Consider the following 13,661-nt stretch of genomic DNA (forward strand, 5'->3'; position numbering starts at 1 on the left):
TATTTCTAGTTTTAGAAGCACTTGTATGATAACTTCCACCTAGGAGGGCAATTTATTTGGGGGAGTATTTTAATACTTTTATTGATTCTTTGAGAAATTTTAAATTATTTAATAACCACATGATTAAAAGAAGCATTTCTTTACAGCATTAACATATTCAATAACAATTTCCATAGCAGAGATACATCTCTTTCAAAACTGACTGTAAATTTTTAGGTTTACAGTTGAATTAATACAGTTATACAATATTGAACTCAGTATAAACCCTATAAGACATAAAATTGAATGAGGTTTTAACCTTTAAAAAAGATCTCCATTTCATTTTAAAATATACTGTTTCATACAGAGAAACTTATTTTTAATGCTACTAATGCTTAGATGTGTGCACATGTGTCTCTAATCTCTATGTATCTGATTATTACTAATCACAGTCCGTTACACTCAGATCCTTGGCACCTGAGTATGGATATAAAGCCATTGGGTTTATTTCAATGGTAATGTTTTTCACCACTGTTAATTAACATGAAACAAATTTTGTGCTTCTTCCTCAAATAGAACTCATTTTTTTTAATTTGTTGATTGTGTGTGTTTCATATAGAAAACCCCAAATAATTCTATTCATCTATATACCCACATCCCAAATGGTACTCTCCCATACCTCTCCCGACCCACTGGAGCCCATATACTCTGTCATCCCTGTTACTGTCCACTGTGTTGCCAGCACCCACAGCCATTTCCCAGTGCTTGCCCATCTACTGAATCTAGTCAGCCTATCTAGAGTGCCTTGTTTTAGGAAGATCAGCTGTTCCTCATCTAGCAGCAAGCAGTTGCCAACATTCCATTAGATAAGATTGGGGTCTGCTATTCATTTTCCCAGTTCTATGCTGGGTTATTGTCTGGGAGTCACTTGGGCCACCCTGGCCAACAACTCAAAGGAAGGTATCTCCTGTCTGGCATTGTTTCTTGTTAGGTAGTCTTTAGCTATACACATGGACTCTTAAAGACTTATATTGACATCTTTAATCTTTGGTTATACTTTCCTTTTGGGTGTTTAAGACCATGCAGTTGGCCCAGATAAACCAATTTATTTTTACTCTTAAGGTCGTTCAAGGATCTGTTCCTCAGGGGTCACATGGGCTTGGGAGGAGCCCTTGACTCCTTTCTTTTACCAGTTCCATCTATGTGAAGATAAGTCAGAGGTCCTGCTTAATCATGGCTGGCTTCACTTGGATACATGGAGGAAATGTTTCCTCTGTGTTGACCCTCCTCTTTGTAGACAAGACACTGGCTCAAGTCCATCTGGTGGGGTCTCCACCAAGAGGACAGGCGACTCACCACAGTTACAGGACATTTTGAGAGATGCTCATAGTCCCCTGGAATTTAGTCGACCTAGGAGGGCAAGGAGCAAAAACTGTCCTTTATGTCCCTCTGTCCAAATTAGTATAGGCCTCAAAATATGGCTGTTAAACATCCAAGAAGGTTAGTTCCACAAGTCTGGTACTTTTAACTACCATGTGCCATGTAGATAAAGCTTGGGCAAAGACCAAACGTTCTCAGATAAACCTTGCCTAAACATATATTATGTTCCTTGATCTAGTTGTATGTATAATTTATCAGTAAGGTGTTGGACTAATAAGGTTCCCTATGGTTTTTTTAAAACTAGCTAGGCATTATTTATCTCTCTCATTGTCTAACTCTTCCACCATGGTTTCCCCATTTGTAGTGCCCCCATTTTTTCCCATTTCTCTCTTAATAATACCCTTCTCCTTGGGGATAAAGGGAAAGAAGGAGTTCAAGAGAGGTGGGACCATAGGGAAAAAAATTAAATCTTAAAAATTAAATAACAAACAGAAGACGTGCTTCAAGATGATGCTGCAAGGGTTGCTGATGTCCTGGTGCTTAAGCACAGTCTGCGGTGACATGACCATTAGGTTGAACAAATAACAGGAGGATCCTTTTAGACTGCTTCATCTAACTGGTGGCGGCATAAAACTTGGGAATTTGTATGAACAGCAAACTGTAATAACAGCCATCAAAATCTTGAGTGGTACTGTGAAAAAAAGGGGGAAATTTCTCCCTCCCCAAGCCTTACATTGGCCTAAATCTAAAATTATGTGTCTGAAACAGTAAATAAGTGTAGCAAAGAAGGGTTTTGATCAAATGCATTTAAGGTGTCATGATTCTTTCTACCCAACCCAGTATCTTACGTTTTGTTTTGTTTTGCTTTGTTGTTTTGTTTTGAGACAGGGCCTCACTATGCAGTATTGGCTGCTCTGTAACTCCCTATTTAGACAAGGGTCCCCTTGAACTCACAAAGATCTGCCTGCCTCTGCCTCCCAAGTGCTGTGATTAAAGGTGTGTATCACCATGTCCAGCTGTCCTGTCTACCTTTAAGAGTAAAATAGAGCAACAGCAAACTTTATTTCTTTGGGCTCCTAATGTTCGAAGGAAGATATACATGGGGACTTTTGTCTTGAATAAGGACATATCCATTCTAACAAGATGGGCAGCTATACCATAAGAAAAAACATTCTGTGACATAAATGAGTCATTTGCTGAACACTGACATTTTTCAAATGTGTGCAAACTCAGATAATCCCAGACCTGTGCTTAACTTCTTAATTTACTCATAAAACATGTCCTAATGAGGCTGTCAGTCTGTCATCATCTTCAGAATGACACCTGCTAATTTATTCCTCACCCTTGGAGCCACATTTAATCTTTGTGTTTTAGTTCTGCTAAAAGCTTCAGCAGTTTACAGAGAGAGGGACAAGGCCGGCAATCTATTTGGTTGAGTGGCTGTTTTTATACCATGATACAGATATTTTCTGAAATTTCTAAAACTACTTATCTTTATGGAAGTAACCTTACTTCCTGTAGGAAGCAAGGAGGCATGAAAATATCTTCCCAAGCCAGGTATGGTGGCACACACATTTAATCCCAGCACTTGAGAGGCAGAGGCAGGTGGATCTCTGTGAGTTCAAGGCCAGCCTGGTCTACAAAGTGAGTTCCAGGCCAGCTGGGGCTACAGGGAGACCCCGTCTCAAAAAGACAAAAAAAAATTTATCTTCCTATGCATAAATATTTCAATGGATTACTGAGTTAACGAGAAGGAGGAAGGGGAAAAACAAACATTCGAATATGTCATCCTTGAAGGACTTAGGAAGGTGCTCAAGACTCCAGTTTTACTTTTTATCTAATAGTAACAGCAAACAAAGAGCTAACCAACTCCCAGATCTAGAAGAAAAGATACCACCAATATAAGATACATATGAGAAGAAAGCAGAGGACAACAGGAAGAGGAGGTGCTTCCAGCACAAAACGAATTGCCATTACGAGCTGCATCCTCAGCTCAGTTGGCAGAACGCTTGCCTAGCATACATGATGCTCTGGGCTTCATCTCCAATACCATATAAACCAGGTGTGGTGGTATACACCTATAATCCTAGCACTTGGAAGGTAGACATAGAAGGATCACAAGTTCAAGGTTAGCCTTGGCTACATAGTGAGATTGAGGTCAGTCTAGGATTCATGAAAACCTGTATCAAAAAACAATATATTTTAAAATATTTTATTTATTATTTTTATTTTATGTCTATGAGTATATTGCCTGCATGTGTGTAAGTGCAACTATATCGTGCAATGCCCAAGGAGGTCCGAAGACGGCATTAGTTCCCCTGGAACTGGAGTTATAGATGGTTGTTAGCCACCATGTGGGTGCTGGGGTTCGAACTGGGGGACCTCTGCAAAAGCAGCCCCAAAACAATATTTTTTAAAACAAGTGGCATTAGGCCTGGCTGGCTTATTCTTTCTTCTTGAACAAATATCTGCAAAATCATAGACTCTAATACATCAGAATTACAGATGGGGTAATGGCATGGTAACATTGCTATTCTGGTAAGTAATAATGATACCATCATTAATTTAGAAAGGAAATGCCAGATACTAGCCCTATATATGAAGTAACACTGGATGACTCTCCATGAGCGGATAAGAGTCACTTCTGGGAGTGACTGAGCTATACCTACCACAAACATCTGATAGCTCCACAGGAAACAGACTCCGTCCAGAGTTACCACCATGTCTGGCCCATACATTCCAAGACGACTCAACAGAGAGTCAGAAGAAACCTCTGCCCTGGTTCTACTGCCGCCTTGCTGGGAGTCTTTTGGGAGAATCATTGCTGTACTCTGGGTCTCTGTTCCTCTTTTGTGATCTGAAGCGAACACTCATGGTTCCAACGTGCCTGCCAGGACTGCTGTGATGATGAAGCAAGATGCCTAGCTCCTGAGAGAACCCTAAGGAGAAAGGAATGGCACAGAGGGGCCTGGATTTTGTGCTAATGGTGCCCAGAATCCCGCACTGGGAAGGTATGGCCCTGCAGGTACATCTAGCTAGTATTAAGTTAAATGTCTCAAGTGTCTCTGGAAAAGGAACAAAGACATAGTGAGGTAGCAATTAAAGAAGCTGGGTGAGTTACTATTCCATTCTAACTCCAACCCTAGGTATGTCTAGCTCCAAATATGTGGAACTAGGGAAAAGCAAACCTCCCAGTTTGTAACTCTTGTTTACCACTAGCACCTAGCCTAGCTCCTGGCACACCACAAAAATTTTTCAATCAAAGAATGAATAAACAAGGCTGAAGAAATGGTTCGGAGGTTAAGAGCACTGGCTGCTCTTAATTGAACCTGGGTTTGGTTCACCAATCCCACATGGCAGCTAACAACCATCTGTAACTCCAGGTCCAGAGGATATGAATCTCTCTTCTTGCCTCCACAGGCCTTTCATGCATAAGTGCACTTACAAACATTCAGACAAACGCTCATAATAAATAAATAAATATAAATAAATAAATAAGTAAAAATTATATCAAAGAAAAAATGAATAAACACTGGGGAGGGAAGAGACCAGTGTATGGATTAAAACTGCTGCCAGTAATCTTCAATGGATAATCCTTATGATACAAGGACAGGTGATTACATTCCTGGAGTTACAGGTACCATGAACTATATGTATTTCCATGCCCCCCTTGGGGTGTATCTGTTGGTTTTCTTCCATGAACATCAATAGTGGCTTATATCATCTGTATCCACCCCTTTTCCGCCATCTCAACCACTCCAACCAGCAACATTATTTTTCCTAAGCTTTGATCTTGATGTTTTCAAACACATAACAACAAAGACTTGGGGGGGTAAGTTTAATGAGTCAAAGATGCAGCTATCCATGGAAGTGATTTTTATGATCATTTGCTAAATAATCACCATTTGCAAAAGCACTGATAGGAAATCCTTCTTCCCAGGGTGTGGGGAGGGGTGGCATTGTGAGGACAGGGTCATTTCTCCAAGAGGTTGCTGGTCAAGAACAGACACAGCTGGGCTCATTCTGCCCCAATAGGTGACAGTCACAGCAAGCACATGCACCCATAGTAGCTGGCTTCACTGAAAAGCCCCAGGCTGGCTCTCCAAGCTGCCCTTGGCCCTTCTCCAGGGAGCTTCTCCAGGTGGAAACCAAACCTTGGGCCAGCTATGGTAACCTATGCCTAGAAACCCAGCACTGTAGAGACAGAGGTAGGGAGATGAGGAATTCAAGCCAGCTTCAGTCACATAGTGAATTAGAGGCTAGTCAGTGCTATAGGAGACCCATTATTAAATAAATAAATACATACATGCATAAATAAATAAATAAATAAATAAATAAATAAATAAATAAGAAAGGAAAGAAAAGAAGGAAAGGAAGGGAAGGAAAGGAAGGGAAGGAAGGGAATGAAGCTAAGGAAGGAAGGGAAGGAAAGGAAGGGAGGAAGAGAAACCACACCAGACTTCTGAACGTTCCCAAACACACTCTGAGCACAAATCAGGAAGGCAAGGATGGGGGCGGCAGTAACACAGACGAGGGAGCTATTTTTGAGGAACTAGAAATAAAAAAAATTTAAAAAAACAACAACTAAACACAGGTGTGTTCTGCACAAGTAGAAATGTTCCCAAATCCACAAGCCCTCTTTATAAATAAACTAAAAACAAATCGTTCCAGTTGCCACATCTCATCCTAGTTTTCAGGGACACATACAAATAGTTCAAGTGTTTGCACTTTATTTCAGGAACCACAGAAAGGGCTTATTGACACCCACTAAAGGTATCTGACTCATTTTCTAGAAAGCCAAACAAAATGACAACCTAGGGCTGAAAAGGAGGGCAGCACCTGCTCTTTGACTCCCGCCTTGATGCAGAAAAACAGGGCAAAGGAAATCACCTTAGCTGACAGCAAAAGGAAACATGCACAGCATCTGGGGCCAGTGGAAACTCTAATAGCAAATGCAACTAAATGTAGAGAACACCGATTCAGATCTTTTACCTTGGCTCATATATATAATAAACAGGACATCAAAATGCATATTAAACCAGTTGTGGTGAAACTATTCACTTTACTACAGCTTATAATCATCTGAATGAACTTCTGGGTAACTCATTTACTTAAAAGAAGAATTTTTCTATAATGTCAGCAGGGCTTTTACAGGGTCAAACTCCATTTTCCCTACTTTTAGCAGGTAAAAAATTTATGGCAGGTTTTTCTTTCCAACATCTTGCTAAAATCTAATCCACTGTGAATTCTTAACTATTTTAGGTGGATTTTTAAAGTAACTTTTACCTAGTTAATGTCACAGCACTCCAGGCCTAGCAACAAACAGGGACTAGGCCCAGAGTCCACAATTCCCTTTCTGAAGTTTGAGAATGAGCAGTCAGAGTAGAAGCTGACAACAATTGGGATTATGAATAGCCCTGGCAGATTCGTTCCTAGGAGAGGTATCTCATGCACAGTGTCTTAAGAAATTCTTACAGTAAGCCTGTTAGGTCAGCTTCATAGCCCTTGCTCAATGGCTGGGGAAACTGAAGCCTAGAGAGGTCAAGACATATTCCTAAAGACACACAACCAGAAACTGTGGAGCTGTAATTCAAACCTTGACTTCTCTGGGATGGTAGCCTACATGATCTGTTATCTGAACATGCTGCTTCCAAGGTCAAAGTTGACAGGAATTTTATGGCAATAAAAATAAAATCTGTATCAGCAGAGGATACTAACGGGCCTGTTTTCTCAGCAGATCACATAAAATAATACAAAAAGGATGATAGAACACAAGGGACTTTGGTTAAGCAACAAGCTCATAATGGGCCCAAGCAGTGTGAGTTAAGACTGGCTCTGGTATTAGCTATCAAAAAACAAAACAAAACAAAACAAAACAAACAACAGAGAGAGAGGAAAGGGAGAAGAGAAGGAGAAACACAGGCAGAGGATGAGACTGAGACAGAAAACAGAGATTGAGGCAGAGAGACACTGAGAGATCCACAATAAAAATAGATAAGCTTTAAAGAAATTACGTTAGAAAGAAAACAACTAAGTGGATAAGCAGGAACATATATGCTCAGGGTCAGGCCCATGGAGCAAGATGGGGACAGGTAATTATTCCGAGAGAACTCCCATATGTCCCCATCTTGCTCACATGTCCTCACGGGCCTGACCCTGGGCATATATGTTCCTGCTTATCCACTTAGTTGTTTTCTTTTATGCACCAAGGCCAAAATGTATCAGGAAGGAATGTCAAAATCCCCTGTTGGAATTTTACCATAAAGGAAAGAAAAGTGACTGAAGACTTTGCTTGGTGCACAGGGGTCATGAGTGAAGCATTCTTATGGCATATCAAAGAGAAGGTACTGGAGTGGTAAAAATGAAGCAGATGGGGGTGGGGTAGGTGGAGCTTGGTAAAAGCATCACTCCATTCTTTACCAGATCAGGAGTTGAAAAACAGGGTCAGACTCTGTTTATTAGGCCCCCAAGACAAGCCAGGGGCTCATGTGCATGGTCAAGAAGTTTCAGGGGGTGGAGCCTAGAAAAGATGCTTGTGTGCAGGGGTGGGGGGTGGGATGTTGAACCAACAGAGACCAAGTTACAGTAAATATTCGCTAGGCCTGGAGAACAGGGTCAGTGAGCAAACTATCCCTTTGACTATGTTTATAGGGGAGATGGCAACATCAGATTATCCCTTTGACTATGTTTATAGGGGAGCTGGCAACATCAGATTATCCCTTTGACTATGTTTATAGGGGAGCTGGCAACATCAGATTATCCCTTTGACTATGTTTATAGGGGAGATGGCAACATCAGATTATCCCTTTGACTATATTTATAGGGGAGATGGCAACATCAGATTAGCCCCTTGACTATGTTTATAGGGGAGATGGCAACATCAGATTTGTGAATGTATCATCAAACTGCTTCCAAGAATATTACCCTATAAATCCAGAGAAATGGGATGCCATCCTCAGAGGACGTTCTTGAAAGCAGTCTGTCACACTGCCCTGTTCATGGCTGGGACTGGTGGACATTCCTTTCCTGGCCAAGGCCTCTAGATAAATCAGATTTTTTTTGATGAGGTTGGATCACAGGCTGCAACATTCGGGATAAAGATTACCAAGGAATGAGTGTGTTCTCATCGTGTAGAGCATGTATTCAAGCGGCAAGGCTTGGAGGATACAGTGTTAAAATGGAAATTGACTTCTTGAGGTAAAAATGGGACTGTAGTGGTGTTTCCTTTTCTCAAACCTTATTAAATGTTATTAACACACTGGGTTTTCAATTAAAAATGGGCCTCCCCTCCTCTAAATGAAACAAAACAGAAACAGTGAGCCCATCACCCACGGCAAAGAATGGCAGTTACTAATTCCCTGATTGCTCTATCATTATAAGGGGAAAGTGTTCTATTCGCTTTCCCTAAATTATTAAAACCAATTATCAGTTCCAGTTATTAAAGTACTTGCATTATGCTTCACACTCACTTAACAACTTGCTTATTCCATTTGTTTGGTTACAGGTCTGATTTTAAAAAATAAAAAGGAAACGCACTGTGCAGAAGAGAGTCTCTGTTATAGGAAAAGGGAGAGGAAGGGTGATAAGAAGAAATGCCTCTTGCAGAACAGAACGAGAGAAGAACTGTCCCCCTCCACTCATTTCCTTCTGCCACATTCCACACCCATGGAGCTATACCGAAATAAGCTAATGGGAGAATATTTCATAGGTAAATGTTGGACGAGTTCTTGAGTAATCTGCAAGAGAGGGAATAATTTGCTATTCTAGAAAGGTGTTTGTATAGCTCTAGTATTGTTTAGTATATCAGTTGCATTGAGTCTGTGAGCTAGTCAGCTCTCTCTAAAAAAATGAAAAATCACTTAATGGTTGGCAAGCTTCCTGACCTCCAAGGTCCTCAGTTCACTGTCATCTCTGTATTAGGCTCTTCAAATATATAATCTCCATAGTTATTTCTTTTTTAGCAATTTTTTTCTTAATTTTTGTGAATTTCATAAATATATTTTTATCATATTTAGACCCCCTATCTGTACCCATCTCACCATTCCTAAATTATAAAGGCAAATTCTACTGATCACTTTATAGATAAAACACCTGGGGGTAGAGACAGGTGATGGAGAAGAAGCCCCTTCCCTCTTCCTAATGGCCATGGAACCTACTCCCACTCAAATTCCCTCCCTGCTCTCTCTCTCCTTCCTTCCTACATCTTTAGCAGGTCAATGCTTCACAGCCCAGCAAAAGCTTAGATGACCATGGTGATCTCCAAGTCATCCTTGTGTGTAGAGAGTAATACATTCCCAGTCACTCACCTGGGTACAAGATAAAACCACTTTCTATGTCTTAAAGAGTGCCTGGATTCTCATTGTATCCAACTATCATAAAATCCCTGCACTTTGGAGAGAAAGGCTGTATGTTCTAGGAACCACTTGAATGATATGACTTCCAACAACCAGCTTTCTGAGTAGCATTGCATGAAAGCAGAAATGGTACAAGGTCCAGACCCGGGCAAGCTACATCGCATCACATAGATTTTTACAGCTCTCCAGGTTTTACAGGGCTTTGGCTGTAATGATAATAAAATCATCCAACCTTTTTACCCAAACATGACAAGCAAAATTCTATCAGGCATTCTACCTGTCTTTACTCTGAACAACAATCATTCTTTAAACATCTGCTGCCTGGGAGGCATGACCAGCCTTTTAAAACCCCCACTTTTGGTCCCTGATGACCCAGAGCTTGCAGCCTGGCTACTATAAGAGGGGGAAACCTACAGGCAAGCAGGCTGCAGGCTGCCTTCTGGGCTATTTCTTCCAGGACAGACTTTTGTTCTTCAGGGCCACCTGCAGCTAGCCCTGAGGTACACAGAAATCTATTTGATTCTCAAGTTGGTTCATTCACCTAGACTAAGCCTAAACAAAGAGGAAGATGCAAATTCTTCTCACAAATTCAGGGCTATAAAATCAAATCTTTGAAGGGATAAAACAAGATGGGTATGGCAGTACAAGTCTATAATCCCAGCACTTGGGAGGCTGAGGCTGGAGGATCGCAGGTTTGAGATCAGCCTGGGTTACACATGAAGACCTTGTCTCAAAAGAAAACATAAGCCAAAAAATGGATACAATAAAAGCTTGTAAATACCCTGTAGATACTCCAAAGCACTTTACAGTTTAGAAGGCAATGAAGAACTTTTGTTTACCTTATTGATGAGAGTCACTATATCTCCTTCTTTGATTGTCAATTCATCATCATTCTGTGCCTCATATGGAAATATTACTTTGCAGTAATCCTTGGCTGTAAGAAAAAAAGGAAAACACAACATTCAAGGTGCTTCATCGAATGAGATGCCTAGAAGAAGTTGCTCCTGGTCATATTGGCTCAGGAAAAGGTATGCTTAACAGGTAGGCTATTACGGCTGCATAAATACGGGGTCACCCTCAGAACACTAAGAGTGCTTATTGTAGGAGAATACATTTTACCTGAATACATTATAGAACATCATGAATGCTATGGACTGATTTGCTTTTCTGAGGTAGAAAAGCCAATGGGCATCCTTCCTCTCAGGAAAAGTGGATGTGAACCATTTCATATTTTCTGCAGGTGTATGCACAAGTAGACATCTGCAAGGAGCAAAAATCTTAATGTTTTACTACTGCATTCCTCTACACATTACAAAACTAGAAACAGAGGGCTGGAGAGATGGCTCGGCAGTTAAGAGCACTGGTTGCTCTTGCCAAAGACCTGGGCAGGTTCAAATTCCAGCACCTACATGATGGCTAACAACCATCTATAACTCCAGTTCCAGGGATTCAACACCATCTTCTGGCCTCCATGGGCTCTGTACAACATGAGTGTACTAACATATATACAGGCATAACAGTCACACATTTGAAAAAAAAGTCATAAATAGGGCCGGGCGAGGTAGTACACACCTTTAATCCCAGCATTTGGGAGGTAGAGGCAGGCAGATTTCCATGAGAGCTAGGCCAGCCTGGTCTACATATCAAGATCCAGGCTGGCCGGGGCTACAGAGAGATCCTATCTCAAAAAGAAATTGAGAAACAGAGCCTTTTACATCTGATAGGAAACCAACATAGCAAATGAAACAATGAAAAATTACCTCGTCATGGTATGTCTTAAGAAATTAATGGCATTACATTTATATGTAAACACATGTCAACTACAGACAACAAATACTGACAACAGTTTTTAAGCACCTATGTGTGGGAGGGGTAAACTTGTTCATATATATCACATGGCCTTTCTATGGAAACCTGTTTATTCTTTGACAGGGCTGTTTACTGAAGAGGGAAAAATACTTTGGCCACTCAAAATCAATTCAAGCATGTCCTGAATTATATGCTTTTGAAAGTCTATCTGATGTTAAATTATCTCTATCACAAAAAGCACCAGTTAAAGAGACAGTGAAAACCTTTGTAAGGTAACTAGGAAATGAAGACTTGGCAAGTGGGGCTTTCATGGCTCAGGACAGAATGTGAAAAGAAACATTCAAGTAAATTAGCATCTGCTAGAGCACACACTTATTATTCTCCAGCAAAGTCAACAAATCTCATGGCTTTGAAGATCCTTGGGTATTTCTTAAGGCTTAGGCCACTTGCTGCTGACAGATCATAACCTACAGCTGAATAACTGAGTGTCAGTTATACGATCCCTAGAATACTTCATACGACTGAAATACATTTCTTTATGTTGGTGAATATCCATCAATCAAAGGGTAATACATAAAGTAAAGGCAATGGGAAAATCCATAATATAGACATACTGCAGTCTAGGGTTGAGATATGACAGAACAAACAAGGGTGAAGAAGGGATCACTTTACTTCTGTACAGGTGTTTGTGTTTTCTGTCCAACGACTTGAAGATAACAGTTACACCCCCCATCCCAGGGTTAGAAAGCTTCCTTCTCTGGGCTTCTGATGGTTAATTGTTCATTAACCTGTACTGGGAGGCACCTGTTCTAAATCCCATCAAAACCCTATAGTCAGCAATGTGCCATCTCTTTCATCAGTAGCAAACCTTCCCAAATCTAATTGGTCAGATGTTCTAAAGGGAAGGGAAAAGTTAAACATCTTTAAATTGGATGATGACAGTGCCTTACCAATTTTCCTATTGCCTGTGCTAGTGAAATATGACTACCCAACCTCAAAACTTCAAATACCACAAACATATACAGTACTATTGAAGAACTGCCCTGCAAAGTCCCAACTTTAAGAATAATTCTTTGGATGGAAATCATGGAGACACTTAAAAAGCAACAGCAGTTACCCATGACCAATAAAGAAAGAAGGAACACGTCATGTTTCTCTTTCAGGAAAAAGTTAACAAAATATATACCACTGATGCATAACGTCCCAACAACTGATGCCAGCCTCTTTCCTTGTTCATGGAATCCTATTTTGTTCAGGTATTAGACTCTGTCTGGGCAAGTAACGCTAATCTTACTCCCCTTTGTTGCAGATGAGTTTAGGGATGGGTTGTGACCTTCCTTCCAGTCAATGAAATGTTAAGAGGAGCTCTGCTAGAGTGAGAACTGTTAGATTTTGTTCCTCAGTTAAAGGAGGCAAATAGCTGCCTATGTTTTGGCTTTTTTTTTTTTTTTTTGCTTGCAGTGCTTAGGGATGGAAACCAAGGACTGGGTATGCTAGGCAAACACTTGACCACTGGGCCCATTCCACCCCTGCCTTGAGGCTTTTAATGCTGTTTTATCACTGTTGGAAGACAAGAAAAGATTGAGCACTGTTGTAATTGTATTTCAACATTGAAAGGAAAGCTAATAATTTGATTCTGAGTTCTGATAGCATTGAGATGTCTTTCAAATTCACCAGTCCTCCTCTTTCCTAGACTTCTTTTATACAGCTTAGCAAACCAATTGTTTGACACTGTTTTGTGACAGGGCAGATAGGTAGTCACTCTTAACAGAAGGCATCCTAACCTGAAGGAAGATGATAAATGCTTCCTCCTCTACCATTTTAGTATAATATGCCTCCCCACCTATAAAGTGCCCCCTTCACTTCCCAACAAAAAGGAGGCTCTTCTTATGCCATTTCCTTTCCTCGATCTCTCTCCTTCTTACCTCAGGGCATAGCCCATAGGGGGCGACTATAGAATTGATTTATAATCAACATAATGGAAAATATTTCTAAAAAAGGACTAGCATGCCTTTAAACTATTTCATAGGTCGATTTTATTTTATGCTTACAGTTTCCCTATAAGCTAAGGAGGTTGGGTGTATCCTACTGTTTAAAAAACAGGTTTAGTGAGTATAATTTTTATACCAGAAAAAGTAC

The 13,661-nt window shown here is 40.5% G+C and overlaps 1 protein-coding gene across 6 annotated transcripts in view; it reads right to left on the bottom strand.

Moving 5' to 3' along the window:
* Positions 1-13,661, bottom strand: part of Sh3kbp1 (SH3 domain containing kinase binding protein 1) — a 390,661-nt gene that overhangs the window by 101,071 nt on the left and 275,929 nt on the right. For all 6 annotated transcript variants that reach the window (XM_029564790.1, XM_008835702.2, XM_008835705.2 and 3 more), the window contains one exon: positions 10,553-10,647. In XM_029564790.1, the coding sequence (XP_029420650.1) occupies positions 10,553-10,647 (95 nt within the window). The remainder of the gene's footprint in view (positions 1-10,552; positions 10,648-13,661) is intronic.

This window comes from Nannospalax galili, unplaced genomic scaffold (genome assembly GCF_000622305.1).
Source record: "Nannospalax galili isolate Female #2095 unplaced genomic scaffold, S.galili_v1.0 scaffold217, whole genome shotgun sequence".
NCBI classification, from domain to species: domain Eukaryota; kingdom Metazoa; phylum Chordata; class Mammalia; order Rodentia; family Spalacidae; genus Nannospalax; species Nannospalax galili.